Here is a 20,002-nt window from a genome sequence, read left to right on the forward strand (position 1 = left end):
CACGAACATCGCCCGCTTCCCCCTCTCTGACGTTTCCAGGTTGCACAACGGGGTCAAGGACGTCGGAGTCCACCAGCCAGTCCCGTCAGCAGAGAAACCATCCCGGCGGGTGGCCCCCGGACATCTCGAATGTCCAATTCCGTGCCGCTGTCCAGTCAGTGGCCCGTGTCATCGATATACCCGCAGCTCAGCCATTTCCAGTCCTCTTCATGGTGCTCTCTTTCTTCACCCGAGACCTTTGGGCGCGCCGTTCGAGGTAGGCCTTGACAATCTTGGGCTCGCAGGCCCGCAGCCATTCGATAAGAAATTGTCCCCATCTAGAATTCACCCCACCATTTCTGACGGATAGCTTCCATCCTTAGCTCAATAGGAAACGGTTCAAGGAACTCATCAAGATCATCCCTCCATCCTGTCCTCGCCGCACTACCATGCCATGCTGAGGTATACTCCCAATAATATGGATACCATCCAGATGTCTCCCAGTCAATTAGGCCCACAACTCGATCTCCTTTAATTACAATATTGAAAGGATTCAAATCGCCATGAGTAAAGACTGGTGGTGGCCATGACTTGTCTTGTCAAGCTTCCATCTCTCGAACATCCTGCCACTCGGGGTCGTTCTCTCGACCTTCGATTTGAGAAGGGTGGAAATTCGCTCGGAGCCAAAGGTGGAACTCTTGGGTAGTTTTAAACGGACCAAAACGGGGATTGGAGCGGGGGTTTCGAGGATCTCGTAATGATCCGCCAACGCAGTTCTCAACTCCCGTTCCTGGAGGCGGCTTTAGTGAGCGCATCTCTTGGATCATGCTCATCAATTGATCAAAGATTTTCTGGCGAGACTGTTCGGATAACTTCCGCCACGCCGTCGGTATGTCATTACCTCGAATCCTTCTCATGACAATAAAAGCGCGGTTCTTGTGGACGAAAGAGCAGTATACCCTGGGTACTGGGATAGATGTATTCTGGCCGATAAATTCGATAGTTGCTCCTTCAGTGAGGTGCACGTATGGACCCGTCTTGACTATCTTATTTCTTGTGATTGGGATACAGGAGCCCATCGGTGTGTAGAGTCTTGCCGTGGTTTTCAAAGCAAGTAGAGCTAGCCAGCGGCGGAAAACGGTGTTGCGGATGGCCAGGTTTTCAGTACCTTTATGCTGAATCTCCCTGTTTTTACTTTCAATCGAGAATTGATCGCACTCGGGTTCCATGATGCAACAATACGACAAGGTTGCTTGCTGTATAGGAATGTTATTTCGTGCTGGATCGGTTTCGCGATAGGACTTGGTCGACAGTAGGATTTCACGGGAACGCAGGGTAGGAGACCCCCCAGGGTAGCGGGTGCCGCGAAAGGAGTGAGATGATTCTGTCAGTCGGAAGAAGGCCGCCCGCGTTGTCAAGTTTAGGCGAGCGAGTGAAGGAGCCTGGTAGCGAACGACGACGGCGACGGCGACGGAAGCTGAAGTTGTCGAAGCTAGAAAGCAGCGAGGATGAAAGTCCCCCCCAGATCAATGGCGAAGGGAGCACGGCAGAACCGTCGTAAGTAGACGGCGGTCAGAAAGATGAGTCTAGGGACGCTTCTTTTGAGGTCCGTCGCAGTCTCATTAGACACCGCGCGATGAGGGGCGAGGGCGGCATCACCCTCGTCCCGATCCGGGGTGGGCCTTAGGCCTTAGGCCCAAGTCTCTCGTCATACCTTCCCACCAAGACTACAGCAAAGTTGCAGTTTGCGGTCGGTCTGAATGACGACCTCACAGTTCAGCGCTTATGAACTTGTTGGATTTGTGGTCAAGGCTGCTACACCTAACTTCTTTCCGATAATTTTCACCGTACACCCGCCCTCTGGCCAGTATCTGTCTCTGACCATCTCGACATGCCACCGCAGCTAGACGAACAAACAAAGGAGGGACACGAATAGGAGAAGCCAACACAAGAGCTTGGGGAAGAAGACAATAGCATACACAGGAATAGGATCGGTGAGAGAGGAAGGTTTCGACCGTCTTGAGACTGAAATGCCTGCCACCGAAACAGTCGATTGCTCAACATCAGTGGCTGTTCGGGACCTTCAACGTCTGTATACCTGTCTTCAGCAGCAACTGGAGTATGCGACGGGCACTGATTAGGTGCCCTTTTCCTCACCGGCAGGCGGCCGTCAACAGGGGCAGATTTGAGCGCGACACCGAGGATGCCTACCCACTACCCGCAAAATCCTCGAGAATAGTTCCGTCGGCTCATCGCCTTACCAGACGCCGCTCTCTCACGATACAGCGTCGCCCACCTTACTAACCGTCACACCACACTCGATGCTCGGGAAAGCATGTCGATGGAACACTTGAAAGCCTCTCAGCCGAATGGAAGCCTATCACAGAACGAAATCTCTTCACGACTGAACCACGACTCTACTGGTTTGGGTGGTGCAGATTCATCAAACGGTCTCGGCTCTCAGACACCTGTGAGATCAGAGGCAGCGACATTCAATCTCCGGGTTCTAAAAAAGCTGCAAAAGGCTTATGAAAGCGACCCTGAGGTAAATTTGCAGCTACTATTTCCCGAAAACTACTCCGATCGACTTGAAGCGAGAATCAAAGACAACGAGCAGAATGGTGATCCACCAGCACAGTCTTGGCCTGATCTAGAGCAGAGAGGACCTAATCAAACGCAAGATGCAACTGATCATGACATCCGCTCAAGGTTGGATCCCGACTATTCAGTTGAAGTCATGTATCCGTTGTCGCCTTCTACGAGAGATATTATTGCCTCCTATCAGCATATTGATGAAAAAGAGGACCTGCGCGAAGGTGTTATCAAGATGTTAGCCACAAGCGAAGTCATTCACAGAGGCCCAACACCTGCTTCGAGCGTGGTGTTCAGATGCAGCCCGAATGCAGTGGTAAAGGTGATCTGGAATGCCGAGGATTATACCGAGTACACGATGCTTCAGTTCCTCAGCGAGCAGGCTCCTGACGTTCCGGCACCAAAGCCTCTGGGAGTCTTGAAGATTGGTCGACTGTCCTTGATTTTTGAATCTTACATTCCCGGACAGCAGCTGAGTGAGGTTTGGTCGAATCTGACGCCGCAGCAAAAAAATTCACTGATGGCTGAGCTCGAGCTGATCCTCCGCAATTTGCGATCGATCAGTTGCCCACAGAACCAGCCCCTAGGTGGGGTTGCCGGCGAAGGCTGCAAAGATCTCCGACGACACGTCCGGCGGAACTCATCGCCTATTTACACCGTCGCTGAGCATGACAATTTCCTATTTTCGAAGGCCCTGTTCGGCAGCGAAACCTACCTCAACCTCTTACGCTCTCTTGCCACAGATGAGCCGGCGAAAATTTGTCTCTCTCACGGCGATATCCGACCAGACAATATAATAGTTCAACAGAAGGAGAACAGCTTCTTTACGATATCTGGGCTTGTTGATTGGGAATTTGGCGGCTATTATCCAAGCCATTATGAGTCTACGAAAGCCACAAACTGTCTTGGTACGGATGAGATGTCTGATTGGTATAGCTATTTGCCGCCTTGTATATCTCCCAGTCGACAAGCACAGAGATGGCTCCTCGATTATGTGATGGGTTGGCTGTTGGAATGATTGACGTGCGACCAAAGGCCAACTAAAAAACAATTACACAGTATGCACGGCGCCTCTTTTTCGGTTCTTTCCTTGCTTTCTTATATTCATTATCTTCGTCAAGCATGAAATCATCCTTTAGTTGTTCAATGATGTCTGATATACTCCTGACAATCCCAGCCTTGCCCTTTAACCAGAAGGCTGGTATAGGTACAGGCACACCTATATATACCCCCATGATATCCAGGTACAGCGTCTAAATCGTCCATAAGCTGATACTGCACGCTCTTCCTCTCGTTCTCTACGATGCGCAATGCCGTTTCGAGCTCGTCTCGCTGTGTTTCGTGTTTCGCATGATTGCAGCGTCTCCAACATCGTTGCCAACGCCATCTCCTTCTGCCTCATTTCGATCCTCGTTTCGTGAAGAGCATTCTGGTTGAAGGCTTCTGTCTCCCCGGCACGGTTGAGGTCTGATTGAAGTCGTCCGAGAGCAGCCTCTTGTGCCTTCGTTTGCTGGCGTAGGCCGATGAAGTCGGTGTTCGTCTTTTCCTAAACGGTGGCAATCTGATCTGACTGTACCATTGGATGTCCACAATTGTTGCTCGTACTTTTCTCTCTCCTGCCCACAATTGTTGCTCTTACTTCTCTCTCTCCTGCTCGCTGTTCTGGAGCTCGGTTCTCAAGGCTTCGATTTCGGATCCATTTTTGACGGCGCCATCTTGGGCATCTTGGAGATTGTGTCTGAAAGCGTCGTCGTCGAGGGGTTCCGCGCTTCGTTCTGCTGGAAGACTGAAGGGCTTCCTGGATTCTGCGCTCTCTGGCTCGCAACTAATCCTCACTCGTGGTCATCCGCTGGATCATTGTTTCTTGCGCATCCTGCGCGTCTTGCGCGTCGATTGCATGGTAGTGGATTCATGAGCGGACTCGAGAGCGATTCCGAGCGCTGGGCGGGTCAATTAGCTCGTCATTTCTAACATTCTCCAGGAGATGTTGAAGGTCGGAAAGATCATCGAGGGCCGGAGCGGCCAGGAGCTCCGAAAAGATAAATATCGATCCCCACGACACACCGAGATGTGGTGTCGAGGTAATGGAATGAATCTCACTGAAGAGCTCGTCCCACGTGACGCCTTCCACGCGACATCTTGAAACCGTCGTTGTCGGTGTACGAGGCATGGTGAGAAGTGAAGAAGGATGAGGGGGATATGGCAGTTAAGTACTCCATCCACCACTTGCGCTTGGCCGGTCCATCCCTGACATCGCTGCCTGCTCTGCCGGGGTGAGACACGTTAACGCGGGCGGGGATGATTCGCATATCTCGACTGGATAGGACATCCTGAGGCTGCGTCGTGGAGAATGGGTATGGTTATGGGTATGAACCATCATCGTGGCCTCTTGTGGCGGGCTTGTACTTGTTGTGGTTGACACTTCCAATGGAGTCGGATCTCTTGTCGTTCCTTGCGCTTCGTTGTAATATCGCTCCAAAGTCTTCTCCGAGGCTGGCTCCGAGAGGTTGTCCGACCCTCCTTCCCAGTTCTCTTCATCTTCCTCTTCGGCTTCGGCTTCGGCTTCGGATGAGATGTCCAGCGTGACAAGCGAATTTGACTGAGAAGTCGCGGTAGACTGCGCATTTACGACTAAAATTGGCGTAGGTTGGTCATCATTACCGCTGTCACCGTCATTGTCCTCGGTAGTTAGTTGTTCATGCTGCCCCATATGCTCCATCTCACCGTCGCCATGATAGAACCACTGTCATGAACACTCTTTTCTCCACCGTCCTCGAGCTATTGTAGGTGGCTGATCTGCGTGCTAAACCACTGCTCGAAGTATGTCGCCCTTCTAGACGGGTGGGCGTGTCGCCGAATCCTCGTCCTCTTCAGTAATTCTTTGTAGACATCGTCAACTCCTTCGTCGTCCTGAGCGTAAGGCACCTCTACGGCTTTGATCTGTCTGTGTGGTCTGCTTGAAGTACCGCCGGCGAGGTGGGGATCTGTAGAGCCAGACCCCGTCGAAGCGGCATCTCGCAGGTTCTGGAGGCGGCTGCTTCGTCGAACTTGCTGTGATGTGTCTTTGAGCTTGCTTGAAGGTGGCTTTTCTGTAGAGTATTAGCGAACACCAAAGACAGATGGACAAATGGAACACACTGCTGACTCGAGCCGCGGAAGAACGTGGTCTTCCTCGAGCACCCGTGGGAGTTCTGTGGCTAGCCATGTTGAACACAAGATGGATTGGGAGCTGGCTCGTTTCTGTAGCTGCCTGGGATGAAATGAACATCGATGCTCGTCATGCGTCACCGATGCAACGACACCCTTAGGACCACCACCCCCACCCCCGCCCTCCCCACCTCCCCACCTCCCCACGTTGAGCCAAGCAATTAAGAAGTTACCAAGACTCGGTTTGACACGAAGGCGCATATGCACTTGTTGCTGGAAAAATGAGGATTGACTGGAACCGCATCCCTTCGGCGAAATGAGAGTACGTCTGCCAAAATAGGTTGGTCTTGGACATCCAGTTCTGGTAATATAGGAACGTCCTCGTTTTGCAGCCCTATATCAAACATATATCATCACGTGGGTGGCTTTTGAGATGAAGCATGCGAAGCAGTGACTTGGCAACCGCCCCTCGAAAGCCAACATACATGTACCTGGTAAGTTCTACAAACATAAACACACATCTCCTTCAGAACAACAATCACCCGGCTGGAATACTATCCTACACCCGATGACATTATGCAGCACTCCAACCCGATGCGAATTGTCTTTCGATTTCCCGTGACATATGAGCTGGAAGAAGAAGCCATCGTGATGAGGTTTTTCACTCTATTTGGCCGAGACCCTCATGATGATTGCTTTTCCCATCTCATGGCTCCCAGCGAATCATCCACCAAGATGCATATCATCCTTGATATGTATTGTAAGACATTCCCTGAGGTCAACCTCGATACTATGGAGTATGAGGTTTTCAAGGTGAAGAAAAATAACGAGTTGTATGAAACCATTTCCTTAAGTAGCGTCAGCTAATTGTTGATCAGTCACTTTGAACGATTGAAAGATGAGGCGTGCGAATACGCTCGCCAGCGCTGCCGCCGTGTCATGTGGGGTACTGACCGGCACTAATCCGAAGATTTGCCTGGCGTTTCGCCTTTACAGGCAGGGCACCGTCCCGCAATGTTGGTGTCTTGAGGTTGAATAGTCAAGGGCAAATCTCTGAGCTGGCCGCTTGCAGGGACACAGGGTGCTTGGTAACGACGTGCCCGGGCTTCATCACATCGCAGATAATCTCCGCGTATGTTATGTCGAGATCTCCTTGAACAAGCACGATATCTTGTGCACGCAATTTCGCACATCTTGGTCTGGATCGAAAACACTTCCAAAGAATTGGTGAACAGATCATGTGTCTTGCAGGAGCGAGGCAGAAGCCAGTATATCAACCTTTTCATGGCGTTTGAGAACATCGTAATCGGGCCTCAGCACTGCTAGACCTCGAATCACACCTGGTTTGCCTGATCTGTTCGTGGAAAACGCCGCGGCTATACCCTCGGCTGAGATGGACTAGAGCGCATCAGCTAATGAGCGACAAGGGGAGAGCGGGGTTATAATACCTCAGCCATAGGATGGTTGGGCTTCAGGCATCGTAGGACTTGGTCTAAGATATACCGAATACCGCAGGCCCTATTTTCAGGAGTGCAAGATCTTTCGTATTCGCTCGGTCGACCTATGAGGTGAGCTCTTCCGACCGTGTCAACAATTTCGATGCCAACAATGCTAGTGCTGGGTTCATCATCTCCATATATATAGACAGTGCACAAGTTTATGGGCAGGATGCTCCATTCCCAGTAACAGTTGTCGACTGGGTCGGAGATGATTTCGGAGTCCACATTAAGCGGAGGTAGCCCGCGCCAGAATAGACGTTTGGACGGCCTGATCACGGGTAGAATTGCCGCCAATTTCACAGACGGTTGAGATGTTAGTGACATTTTGAGGTAGATAAGGCTCACTTACGTCAAAGTAGGCTTGTAATTCCTCCTCCGAATGATCGATCAGGTGGTAACAGAAGCAATCCGTACGAGAGCCCACAACTTCCTGTAAGCGAGTTCCAGGGCAGATCTCGAAGATACCGTTCCAGTCGTACACAATCCAGTAATCAGAGATCGAGAAATCCGTGAATTCCGCCGACCAGGTTTCAACATTACCAACAGAAATACCGCCAATGCTCAAACCATTCAGATATTTGTTTCCCGCAAAGTGTCGAAAGCTGATTTTCAGTAGCCTTGAAGAGCTGTCGAGCAGTCCTAGATCAAACACGTCATAAAGACGCGGGCGAAGGCTTCTTGAAAGAAATTCCAGGCGCGATGCCCCAAGGGTCTGGCCTCGTGGTGAGGCGAGAGCCATCCTTAGAACAGTGTGAAGCGATTTGAATATTGTCTCACGATTTATTATGACCTTCCAGATATCTGTAGATGATAAAGTTGACGCGACAGACCGTTCAATGGAGGGGCTCATATGCAGGCGTCGTGAGATTTGGAGGTCAACAAGCCCCCAAACGTCTTCTTTCTTGAATTGCATTCCAGACAATAGAGTGATGACATCCATGATGGATTCCATGCGATCTAGAAAGATCAAAAGGACATCATCTGGCCAGGTTCCAAATTGACTTAGAACGTTGGTACTAAATGGTGTCGGTCTGCAGGTTGCGTCGTAGTATCTGTTCAGGACAATCGAAAGATCGCTATATGAGATTTCTGGATCGAGATCTGATTCGATTTCAGGTCTTCCCATCGCAGAGTCGCACAAACAGCGCGCGAGGCGTTCGTCCGGAATTGCGACGTACTTAGTATTTTCTTGTGCCTTGCGAAGCAAGTTAAAGCACCTCTCGTGCATATCGAAGCCAACCCCCTGCGAGAGGGTTCGTTGAGCGTGTGAAGTAAAATGGTTCGGAGCGGGCACATTCGTCCAATTCTGAGGGTGAGCCTCGAAACGATCCACGGCCAGGCGACATACAGTACAAGCTATGACAGCATGCATGCTTTTAATTATATCATGAGGGTGTTTGGGTACGGTGCTACTAGCGAAGAGGCAACTTACAAGTGGTGTGTAGTCAACTTGAAGGGGTGTGTAGTAGCCTGGCTTGGCACCAGTTTGACTCGACTCGTTTGTGGTTGACCGTAGAAAGGGCGTAATATGCTGGATGCTTCGCAGCACAACAGATAAGCGCAAGTACTCCTCCGTACTTGCTGGCGTTGTTTTGGAGTACCGCAGGGAGACTCGGAGGCAAGTTCGCGGCTGATAAGGGACTGTAGCTAGACTTACCCCAGCCATACTGGACCGCCAACTCCCAGAGACAAAGGATTGAATGTTTCAGAGGAGTGAGACTGAAGACAGTCGTGGACTGTGTAAAGCCACAGTGGGGATGGATCCATCCTATATCCATATTACAAGCGCCAGGAAGTAGTCCAGTACTACGGACCGTACCGAGTCGCCAGTATACCCACTGCCCTAACGGAGTCTCCACGACATGACTAAAAGCTACCTCGCTCCTTAGGGAGATATCACCTCGCTCGACGCCTGCGAGACTTCTCCATCTCGTCAGCGTCAGGATCAAGTCCTATTATATCTATGTACGGATACTCCGCACTACTCAAGGATGCCGAGTTCACGTGATGGACTTAAGCTTGGCGGGATCAACATAGCGTCGAGTCTAAGCAAACTTCATTCTCCTTACTCCAGATATCTCTTATGGTGCTGTTGGAGAGAATGGCTGACAGTGTTGATGATGCTGATGCTGTACGAGCCAAGGCCCAGGTGACGGGAAATCTGTTTGCAAACAGTGTTTTCACCTGGTCCTCTTACGCGGCCCTCGCCAATGGAGAAGGTCTCTCGCCCGCTGCTTGCCTAGATCTTCCGGGGATGCTAGGTCATGGTCCAGCCTTTCTTGATTTTCGTCAAGGTTCGACTCTCTCTCAATCCAAGCCGATGCAGGTGAAATATGACGATGTCGGAAAAGCATGGGTGACGAAGAATGCTACTTGGAGAACAACCAACGGCGAATGCGATCTCCCCAACAAGGTTATACCACAAGATTTACTCCTTGGGATTCCTACCCCGTCATCTCTCTTTTCAGGGCAGATGATCGATTTCGGAACTGGCCTGGTGCGGAAACCATCGACCGGCCCACCCCTGGAAACTGCATAGCAATCTTGGTCCTTGCCTGGTGCTACGTCTTGTCAGCGAAACGGCTTGAAATGCAGCCGCCTAGTTCCCCAAGCCAAAAATTAGACTCGGTGAGGCTGAAGTGACCCGTGTTTCTTGACAGCCGAGCTCAATTCGGCACCAGTGACACGGCTACTGTCGCTGACGCTATCCACGTCAACCTGGAGGCGGTTAGCGATGATGCCGCACGTTGGTGGGCTGCCATTCTTGCGCCCCAGTCTGGCTGGAAAGCTGCAATTATCTCCTGGGAAACAGAATTTCTCTCCCCGTGGTCCGTTTATACTGAAGCTCAAGAACACTTCCTATTATGGAGGAACGACACACGATCGCCACGACTAAATTCTGATACCAATACCTATTTCCTTCCACCATCCTCTACCATGGCGCTACAATACCTGTCAGAGTTTTGCGCTCATCATGAAATATCCGGCCAATGCTCGGCTGCTTTGGCCACCGCTTTACTCATCCCGTACCAAGGACGCTTCGGCCGGCTTTCTCTCCCTATGCCATGTCTCGAGCATCATCCCAAACAGGCATCCTCGGCCTCTAAGTTCAGCATTCAGGAGCAGGCTCAGCTTCTCCCATTCTACATGTCCCTCAGCCTCAATCCCCTCGGCATGAGAGCCCTCATGGTTGGCCCCTTTTACGAAGCAAGCGTGACTTGCAACCTTGTTGATCCATGGATAGCAGGGGCTTTAGAGACGATTGATTCTATCATTCAAAGCGGCGACTATCCTAAACTTGTCACTGTGATGATCATACGGCAACCTAAGATCGCACCAATATGGCTTGGTGCTGTCATTCTAGGGATCGAAACTCGAATCCTTTCGCCGGTCCGCGCCGGCATGTTTGCGGTTGATATGTTATCTGCTGCATGGTCCCTAACCTCTCATTCGTTTATTGGCCCGAAACAACAAATTCCTTCCCACTCCGACTGTCAGAGAATCAGTCGCGCTTATGAGTGCCGATTGCTCTACATTGCACAACCTGGACGCGATAGAGCGCCTCTATGCCCATGGAAGCCATTTGGAAGCATAGATCCACAAGAGACGGATCTGGAGGTTCGGCGACATCTCTCTTGTCATGGCAAGCACTGTCTACAATATGAGAGCTGGGTCTGGGACTTGCAGAATGATGGAAAAAGCGCGGCTGATTATGGCTACATGTCCAACCATGGACTGATGGACTCCAATGAGACAACGTGTGCTCTACTAGTCGACCCTCAATGTCGGCAAGAGAGCTTCGAACTGGAAGTCATGTCCCAAGTGGCCAGCCGCAGTGTATTTGGCTGGCTGCGAAGAGAAGATGGATGTCCAAAGGAAGAAGTAGCCATCTGGAAGCATGACTGGTTTGACATCAGCGAGTCAGACGACGAAGAAATTGATGGACCTGATCAAAGTGACACACGAACATTCAACCTGGAAGCTATCTTGACTTGGCTCAAGGGTTTATCGGGAACCCTCTAGCTCTGCTCTTGGATTGAATCATTCCTCAGAAAACGTGCCCTGCCCTCCCTCACGCTGCAAAATTAACGAACCCCTGAAATCCATCAGTCACATGATCTGGTAACGTGACTGCCAGACCGCGCCACGGCTGCCTATATCACAAAGGCCACCGTAGCTCCTCACCTCCTCACCTTGGTCCCTCCCGTCAGGCACTACAGCTGCCGGAGCAATGCTCACGTCTGTCTTCGCGTCCATGTTTCTACCGACATAACTACACAGCTGGGATATATTTTTGCCCTTGCCCAATAAGCCAAATCTGGCAACTCCTGAAGCAGAAAATCAGGACCCAAGCTACGACGTACTGCCACCGACGGCCACGATCGTGTCATGGATTCAACTGTAATTGACGTTGACCCCACGTCTCAAAATTTGATCGCATGTGGAATCTTTACCTTGGTACATCGCCTGAACGAAAACTGCGTTCGGAAGGTTCCACGAGACAATGATGCCGACAATATCCAGGCCGTGCAGAATGAAGCAAACATCTATGCTATGCTAGGCGATGATGACCACTTTGCTATTTGTCTTTCTGCCAACCAGTCTGTGGAACACGTCGATCTCAAATGGGCTGCGAATGGAACGCTAGAAGATTACATCCAAAAGGAAGGATCGCGTCTCACAACCACTCGCCGATACGAAATGGGTTGTATAATAATTGAAGCTGTCCAGAAACTCCATCATCTAGGTGTGATTCACAGCGATTTGGCCCTGCGCCAGTACCTCCTCTCTGAGGACTACCGGCTGATTTTACAGCTCCGGGATATCCAGGGCATCCTCCGCTGGGAATGGAAAATGTAACTCACTACATGCCGAGAGATCCGGACGAGCCTAACAGTGTTCAATCTGACTTATTTGCTCTTGGGAGTACCCTCTACGAATTGATGGTGGGACAGACTCCATACCAGGGAAAGTCTGAAGACGAAATTCAGTTGCTGTACGAACAAGGAAAATTCCCTGGCACGAATTACATCCTTTGCGGCGACGTTATTTTGGGCTGTTGGACCAAACAATTCAATTCTGCCGACCAAGTTCTTGATTCCTACCGAAGATCCCCCACTCAAATACTAAACTGAGGCTGTGTTCAGACCACGAAACTCGAGTCATGGGTGCCATCTCACACGGCTCGCGCGAGCGGGTGTGAGCCCAGGGCGGTATCACCCTTATCCCATCCCAGCTGGTGGGGAGATCGGAGCAGGTTTTACTCATCTTGGCGGATATGCTCGGTTTGTCCATCGCCTTGTCCTGGCGAAGCCTGAGAGCACCGCATAGGCGAGCGTATTCTGGAGGGGAAGGGGAATGAGCTGGCGACATTTCCTTCGGCAACGAAGACTGGCGAACAAGGTCGAAGCGTGACCAGGAATCTTGTGACCAGCAAAGTCGAGACCCCTGCAGATTACTAGGCATTTGTCGACCTCTTGAGACAGGGCATCGACCTCAACAAAGCGCGACGCCTTGACAACAATACCTCACGGCAACTCGGTGTTGGTGACCAATTCCAGGACATCTGTCGAGATCTGAGTCGAGAACGGATCGACTGATGACGACCCAATTCGATGGTCAACATACTCCCAGCCTCAGCAGACCCGATGATTTCTTCCTGGGGGCCTCAACCCGTGGAGTTGTCTAATGGACTCATCGAGCTGCCGAGTCAGGTGGTCTTTTTGCTATACCGACAAAGTTCCATCTCACCGCCTGAGGCTCTTGAAGGTCATGGCTACGAATGAACTCCCTTCCAATAAACAACTGGCCCTTGACTCGAATTCAGAGGACATTTGAGGATCAGAATAGACGTGGCCACGAATGAAGTCCACTTCGATGAACAACTGGCCCCTGACATGAGTTCAGCTGACCTTTGGGACGTGTGCTTGGAACCGTATTGTAACGCTTCGAGTTCTGATAATTCCAAATGCATGGCCCAGGCCCTTGATGAGCTGGTGACGGCTGATTCAAACCACGAACAACCCCTAAGCAAAAGATCTTCTTGCCCAGGCAGAGCCACAGCCGAGCCTCCAAATAATGACTGGTACCACCCAACATTGTGGCTCCAGGCAGACATGTGGAGGTGAAAGGTTGAAAGGTTCCATGATATCTGTCAAGGGGTATGGGGAGAGCCCGGGCGTGCCTATGCATGCATGCCTGCCAGCTACAGTAGCCTTCTGGTTAAGGGGCAAGTCCCAAAGGCAGGACTGGGAATGCCTACTGTGCTCCGTACTCAGGACATCCATACCTAGTAGGCGCCCGTGGTCGTCGTAAGACTCGTCTGGCGCTGATCATCAATCCTGAAAGGCAGCCCTGGTAAAGGAAACCTTGGTTAAGGCAACGCTGGCAAAGGTAACTTTGGTACAGGCAACCTTGGTAAGGAGTGATCCAAACCCATCCCCATTCAATCTCTGAACCTACACCCTCTCTTTCTCAGTGAAAGAGGGCGGGTGTAGGCAACCCTGGCAAAGGCAACCTTGGTCAAGGCAACTCTGTTAAAGGCAACCAGTTGCCCGACGACGGTGAATGCGTAAAGATGCCTGAGCATCAGGCTTTAGCCACCTCACGTTTCATAAAGCCAGTGCCGCATAGGCCTGGGCCCTAAGGTTTGACAGGAGGGTGTCGCCTCCTATTGCTTCAGGATGTCAGACTAATCCTGTCCTATTGCTCGAGGATGCCGTTGCTTTTGAAAGAACAACCTTCGGGTCCTTCTTTTCTCGGTGTATAAAGCTACTGTACTATCCACTTCTCAGTTGTCTATAGCTAGTTTACCTTCCAGGCAATGGCATTTCTATACCTTCCACTTCTCTGATGGTCTATAGCTATTGCACTTTCCACTTCTCAGGCTGTCTATAGCTATTGCATTTTCCACTTCTCAGTTGTCTATAGCTACTCCACCTTCCACGCAATGGCATTTCTGTACCTGGACGGATCTCCCGTCTGTGACGAGATACTTAATATGGCAGGCTTCGGGATGGTGATTCGGAGGGGGGAATTTGCAATCAAGATACCACGGCTGCGGGAAGGCGTCGACGACTCTGAAGATGAGATTGCGAGACTTCGAATTCGACTTCGTGGAGTATTATCGGACCTGAAGGAAATCGACATGCGGGAATTCATAATCGAGCAGATCTACCGGGAGAAGTGGATCTTCCAAACATTGAGTGACTGCGAAGGCGTGGTTCCGTGTTTCGACCTCGACTCGCCTGACGTGTCGATTTGCATGCGTTACATGGGGAAAGGTAGTCTTCGCAGCTACTTGGAAAGCGAGAAGGAGAACGAGAACGACAACCACAACCACAACCCCAACCACAGCCACAACCACAGGCTGGATCAACACACGCGTGTCCGATGGCTCAAAAGCATGGCACATACTCTCTCCAACCTTCACCGTCGCCGTGTCATTGTCACCAACCTACGGTCGGACAACTTCCTCATCGACGACACCATGTCCATCTACTTGGCCAACTTTGGAGAATGCAGCGTGATGCCTCTAACCTGGGACATGAGTACTCCTAACCTGGATGGCGAGGGCGTCGCTACCGACATTGGACAATTTGGCGCCGTCATGTTCGAAGTCATCACCGGCCACCATTGTACATTCGACATGATGCAAGAGTCGAAGGAATCGTGGGATCTGTTTTCATGGCCACCGAGAGACAGTCTCCCTTCAACTGAGGGGGTGTGGCTAGGTCACATCATCGAGAAGTGTTGGACGCAAGGCGAGGGATTTTTTGCGTCTGCCGATGATCTCGTCGCGGCACTGGAGCAGGCTTGTTGAGTTGAAGTCAGCTTAGGCTGACTGAGGAAGACGGATAAGGTACGAGATGAGGAAGGACGGGTATATGAGATGAGGAAGGAAGGGTAGGGTAGGTACATGTCAGGACGAACTGGACCGACGCGGCCTGGTAAAGGTACAGTATCCTTGACCCGCGCCTTGGTCAGCTGGCCGATATTGTAGGGAGAAGACAAGCGTTTGGAGCTATATCGCCTCGAGTCCTTGATGTTACAGTAGCTTTAGCCCTGTATACAATCACAACCAGTGGTTTTGTGCAAGTGACCTACCTGTTTCTAGCTCTTGTTCCTGCTCCTATTGGATACTGGTCTTCAAGGCAGAAAGGAGAGTTAAACGTAGGCACCAACTTAGGCATTCCAGGCGCCGGGAAGTCTTGGGAATGAGTAAATCCCTGTAGAAGTCTAGGGGGGTTCTTGAGCCGACGGATGTGCATGCTGGCATGTTGTGCTGGCTCGCAGCTCTAATGCGGCAATATTCCCCATGCACCACGGTGGAAATTGGGGGAAATTGCTTTTAATAGGCTTAGGCCTAGGCCCTTGCCCGCTGCAAGACCGACGGATTGGGATTGTTGTGCTGCTGCCGCCGCATGGTTAAAGGGTACAATACAATACTCATATTCCGTACATTGGACCAAATTGATTGCCATCTAATACAATCAGCCGCACTCGAGCGCCAAATTCTCGCTGTTCAATTAAACGATCACTTCGCCGTGATGAGAGTGATCGCAGTGAAGGAGTACATTGGCTCGATCTCGGCTTTCTTTGCCGTCGAGGGAGGAATGATCCTCAAGTCAATCCATCCAGTCTTGGCCGAAACAGAGGGATATAAGTTGATGGTTGAGCAGAAGATTCTTCAGAGCTTAGGAGAGCATCCGCGGATTGTCAAGTAAGTATTATAATTCAGATTGACATGACACAAGTGTCCTTTTTGATGATTCGGAGGTTAACATGACCGGTGTCCTTTGACATGACTGAAGTCCTCTTTGACATAAAAGTGTCCTTGTTGATCATTTGATTCCTAGGTACCGAGGCTATCATGACGATTCCGAACTCAAGGGATTACTGTTTCTTGAGGCCAGCCACGGGAATCTCCAAAACTACCTGGACCAAAACAACAAGAACAACCAGATAGATGATTCAACACGCCAGAAGTGGTGTCAACAAGCCACAGAGGCGGTTCAGTTCATTCACAGCAAAGGCGTCATCCATTCGGATCTTCGACCAGAGAACTACCTCGTTCACGGATCTGCAGGCTCGCTCGATCTCCAACTGTGCGATTTTGGCGGTTCCATGTGTCGAGATTTAGGTGTGGATGGGAGAGGTCTCCCGGATCCGCCTTTTTGGGATTTGAGTTGGGAGTCAACAGTCGGCACTGATATCTTCAGTCTGGGTTCTATCTTCTATACGATCATGACTGGTGTGTGGCCTTATAAAACGAGCCACCGGACCAAAGAGAAAGAAGAAGAAGAAGCTAAAGAACAGGAGGAAGAAGAAGCTAAAGAACAGGAGGAAGAAGAAAGAGAAGAAGAAGATAAATGGCAATTCGAGGACCGGGTCATTGCGCTGCTGGGAAAGGGTATCTATCCTGATGTGAAAGGGATCATCGGCGGTACAATTATGATGCAATGCTGGAAGAAACAGTATCTCAAGGCAGACGAGGTTCTAGAGGCACAAATGAAGCTTTCTCAAGGGTGCACAGATTGAGCTCGGTGATGAAGAGAGCGTTGACATCTCGTCTGAATAGTTCGACAATAAAGATAGCCTCGACAACTCGTCTGAAGAGTTCGTCGTACCCATGACAGGCTTGGGACTCATAGTCCATAAGTCCTTTGCAAATGTGTTTGAGACTGGCAGTGCTCGCTATACGGAGTACAAGCGAGCAAAGCTAGGCGGCATGTCTTCGAACAGGGGCCAATTCTAACCAGGAAGTTAAGCTGCTCCATAGACATCGAGACATAGGTGATCTCTATGGGCTGTTTCCTCTTGAATAGACATCTGTGAAGCTACCAACCACCGCTCTCCAAGGGTGGAAGACATATTGAAGCAAAGCATTTGGTGTTCACCATCATCAGCAGCTGTCCTTCAGTCCAAAGGATCAGTCAGCTTCACAAGTGTAGGAGATCAACCCAATTGTGAGAATGGAAAGACACCACCGGAGTTGACTGAGAAGTACCGCTGGAGAAGCACAGACAGGGCTGGCGATCGATCCCATCATTTCCGCGTAGCCGCGTGCTGTATGTATCGTATGACCAAATACTGGCTGTCCGAGTAGGACCCACCGGGTAAACAAAGGATTGGGTCTCATACTAGCAGGTCAGGAACTGGCAAGACTGGGTTTGCGATGCGCTTAACGTTCTCCGTGAAAAGGGTTGGATCGCCGCGAGTGCTTGATCCTCGGTAATCACCGGAGTGAGGAATATCGTCCAGGGACGACAGAGAGGATCCAAGTAAGAAGGATAAGTTGGCATTGTTTCTCTCTCTGTTCATAGTGACCCCGACGCCACCAGAGAACCAGGTGACCAAATCCATGATTTAGTGACGGAGATAGCGGCCGAGAAAGCTATCGGTCAGATATTGACGAGGGTAGGTTTCAGGGAAGATTTTTTCGACATAGTCAAACCAGTCCAGCGAGGGATCCAAGGCATTGAAGAACTTGACAAAGTCCCAGTACTCCGGGTACCATCCGGAGCATTCCCAGTCCAGGATGGCCACGATCTTCCGACGACCATGATCAACGACAATATTCTGTGGACGGATATCACCGTGAGCCAGAAAGATGTCGTGTTTCTCATCCATGGCGTCTTCCAGCATCGAACGGTATATTTTCGGAGCGGCTGAAATCATATCAGATCGTAGAAACTCGTTGAATTGTCTCTCGGTTGGAAACGGGCCTCCTGTAAGCACAAGCTTGCGCGTGTCCACGGCCGGATTGCCGTGAATGCCTCCAATGACATGACTTCGATGACGGCGTAGGTCCTCGAGAATGTCTCGAAGCTGTCCGCAAAGGTTCGTCTTGACATCGGGGCACAAACTAGGCCACACATCCGACAAGATTCTGCCCTCGACGTATTCCATCGCAATGACTGCGGTTCCGTCGGCATGGACGTGATCGCGGTATAGTCGCGGAAGCGGAATTTTGGTGGCTTGAGCTAGATAGCGAAGAGTTTCCGCCTCAACGGGCTTCACGTCGAGTCCGAACTTCAGAACCACATTTTCCAGCCGAAACACTTTTCGTCGTGGCGTATCGAGGAACACAGAGTCCAACTGACTGAGACTGAAAGTCTGTTGAAGCTGGAGAAGATCTTCGGCGATTTGCGAAATCTCAACAGCTTTTGCCATGTCTTCTGGGACGCATCTTGGGATGCATCTTGCTTGTGTGGTCGTCTTGGAGGACATGATTAGTGCGATGTTGCTATCTGGATTTTTCAGACGAAGCCACAGCACGTTAACAGTGGTCGACGTCTCGATCGGCGCCTAGAACTCGCCGGTCGTGGAGGGATGGAAGTCACTTCCAGTTGAGCGAGTAGGTGGGCGGGGTGCTGTACATCGGATCAAGTGGTATACAGTAGTAGGCACCTAGGAGGTATGTGCATGTGACGTCAAGCCCCTGGCCGCTAGTACTGTCCAGTCCACGAAACAGCTCGCTTCCTTGGCACTAACCTAGACTTCTAGCCACCTACAAGGTCCTTGTTGCGCGTAAAAGGTCCTGAGCCTACTGTAGGTACAAACCAGACATCCTCAATAGGACCCTAAGACCAAGCCAAGGTTGTTCTAGGGAGTCGGGTTCAGTCGAACCTGCAGTACGGAGTACTGTACACTTGGTTGCAAGGGAGATCCCCCCTCCCCCGGCCCATCATCATCATCGCCATCCTTGAGTGTACTGTACTGTGATAGAGAACACGGAACATCTCAACCTTTGACAGGCTTGCTTGTTGTCTTCTATACATATCTTCCGTAACTTGAAGGTGGCATTCTCACCTCGGAAATGCAAAAGCAGCCGAGATGCCCATCCACCAATATCTGTCGACTTGGTTCAACTCGAATTACAATATCTCCAGGAGCATAAGCCAAACTTTCCCGCCCCCATACCACTTGGACAACTTCCTATGGGAGACATATCAATATCATTCATGTCTTACATGTCAGGACCGACCTTGGCAGAACTCTGGCCAGACCTGTCGGCAGGTCCGAAGGCTTGCGTACAAGATCAATTGAACAGCCTTCTCATTGACCTCAGGTCAAACTGCTTGGCAGCAAATGAAGATTGCGATTGGTATCAAATTCTACCAGCGTACGTCTCTCCCCATCTGGACCCGGTACGGTGGTTATTTGATTATAACTGGGGCAGACACTGTGAATGATTGATTGTTTGAATAGAAATTATGGAGAATCCAATTGCTTCACGCCTTGCTTTCACCTCTACCAGCCTTTTCGGCCGCATGTACTGCTCTCTCTGTCGTGCACGTCGAGAACGCATTGGGCCTCAGGTACTCTCTGTCATGCACGTCGAGAACGCATTCATCCTCAAGTCGTTCAATGATATCAAGCACGTATTCCTGACAATCCCACTCGTCTCATTGTCCACTGCTGTATTCTAGACCCCCTGTCGAATAGTAGGAATGCGGACCTCAATGACTGACTGTGTCTAACAGTCAAGCATCAAGCGCAAGAAAGAACCCGACCTTCTTCGGTCTGCCGTGATATCATTAGGTATCATTGCGTCGAAAAGTTGGATGGCTTCCTATGACCTTGGAAAGTCTCGTCTCCAGCGTCTGACTCCAATTGCAATACCCAGTGTAGGTAGATTCCAGCTCCAGGTCGGTGAAAGGCAATGTAGAGAGTTGGCTTCCCTATGGACTGTGGTAGGGTAACAATAGCATTAGCTTCGGCAGCGGCATGCCGCCATGCTTCAATACTACCACGTATGGTTGTTGGATGTGGCGGTCTTT

General features: G+C 50.7%; 9 protein-coding genes across 9 annotated transcripts; 7 read left to right on the top strand and 2 right to left on the bottom strand.

Annotated features, from left to right (window-relative positions):
* Window positions 1-578: 578 nt before the first annotated feature.
* Window positions 579-1,208, bottom strand: A1O3_06124 (uncharacterized protein; the record flags this gene model as incomplete). The annotated part of the gene is made up of 1 exon (XM_007736244.1): window positions 579-1,208. One exon carries the CDS (start codon window positions 1,206-1,208, stop codon window positions 579-581), a length of 630 nt encoding a protein of 209 aa, XP_007734434.1.
* Window positions 1,209-2,314: 1,106 nt separating this feature from the next.
* A1O3_06125 (uncharacterized protein) lies at window positions 2,315-3,589 on the top strand (the record flags this gene model as incomplete). Its single annotated transcript, XM_007736245.1, has 1 exon — window positions 2,315-3,589. The coding sequence occupies one exon, from the start codon at window positions 2,315-2,317 to the stop codon at window positions 3,587-3,589; it is 1,275 nt and encodes a 424-aa protein (XP_007734435.1).
* A 2,705-nt stretch (window positions 3,590-6,294) lies between these two features.
* On the top strand, window positions 6,295-6,585 carry A1O3_06126 (uncharacterized protein; the record flags this gene model as incomplete). Its single annotated transcript, XM_007736246.1, has 1 exon — window positions 6,295-6,585. One exon carries the CDS (start codon window positions 6,295-6,297, stop codon window positions 6,583-6,585), a length of 291 nt encoding a protein of 96 aa, XP_007734436.1.
* Window positions 6,586-9,318: 2,733 nt separating this feature from the next.
* Window positions 9,319-9,756, top strand: A1O3_06127 (uncharacterized protein; the record flags this gene model as incomplete). The annotated part of the gene is made up of 1 exon (XM_007736247.1): window positions 9,319-9,756. One exon carries the CDS (start codon window positions 9,319-9,321, stop codon window positions 9,754-9,756), a length of 438 nt encoding a protein of 145 aa, XP_007734437.1.
* A 398-nt stretch (window positions 9,757-10,154) lies between these two features.
* A1O3_06128 (uncharacterized protein) lies at window positions 10,155-11,240 on the top strand (the record flags this gene model as incomplete). The annotated part of the gene is made up of 1 exon (XM_007736248.1): window positions 10,155-11,240. The coding sequence occupies one exon, from the start codon at window positions 10,155-10,157 to the stop codon at window positions 11,238-11,240; it is 1,086 nt and encodes a 361-aa protein (XP_007734438.1).
* Window positions 11,241-11,606: 366 nt separating this feature from the next.
* A1O3_06129 (serine/threonine protein kinase) lies at window positions 11,607-12,352 on the top strand (the record flags this gene model as incomplete). The annotated part of the gene is made up of 2 exons (XM_007736249.1): window positions 11,607-12,073; window positions 12,115-12,352. The coding sequence occupies 2 exons, from the start codon at window positions 11,607-11,609 to the stop codon at window positions 12,350-12,352; spliced, it is 705 nt and encodes a 234-aa protein (XP_007734439.1).
* Window positions 12,353-14,166: 1,814 nt separating this feature from the next.
* On the top strand, window positions 14,167-15,039 carry A1O3_06130 (serine/threonine protein kinase; the record flags this gene model as incomplete). Its single annotated transcript, XM_007736250.1, has 1 exon — window positions 14,167-15,039. One exon carries the CDS (start codon window positions 14,167-14,169, stop codon window positions 15,037-15,039), a length of 873 nt encoding a protein of 290 aa, XP_007734440.1.
* A 727-nt stretch (window positions 15,040-15,766) lies between these two features.
* A1O3_06131 (serine/threonine protein kinase) lies at window positions 15,767-16,757 on the top strand (the record flags this gene model as incomplete). Its single annotated transcript, XM_007736251.1, has 2 exons — window positions 15,767-15,939; window positions 16,076-16,757. 2 exons carry the CDS (start codon window positions 15,767-15,769, stop codon window positions 16,755-16,757), a joined length of 855 nt encoding a protein of 284 aa, XP_007734441.1.
* Window positions 16,758-17,585: 828 nt separating this feature from the next.
* On the bottom strand, window positions 17,586-18,392 carry A1O3_06132 (uncharacterized protein; the record flags this gene model as incomplete). Its single annotated transcript, XM_007736252.1, has 1 exon — window positions 17,586-18,392. One exon carries the CDS (start codon window positions 18,390-18,392, stop codon window positions 17,586-17,588), a length of 807 nt encoding a protein of 268 aa, XP_007734442.1.
* Between the last annotated feature and the right edge of the window lie 1,610 nt (window positions 18,393-20,002).

The sequence above is a fragment of the Capronia epimyces genome, assembly GCF_000585565.1.
Source record: "Capronia epimyces CBS 606.96 chromosome Unknown aczIQ-supercont1.5, whole genome shotgun sequence".
NCBI classification, from domain to species: domain Eukaryota; kingdom Fungi; phylum Ascomycota; class Eurotiomycetes; order Chaetothyriales; family Herpotrichiellaceae; genus Capronia; species Capronia epimyces.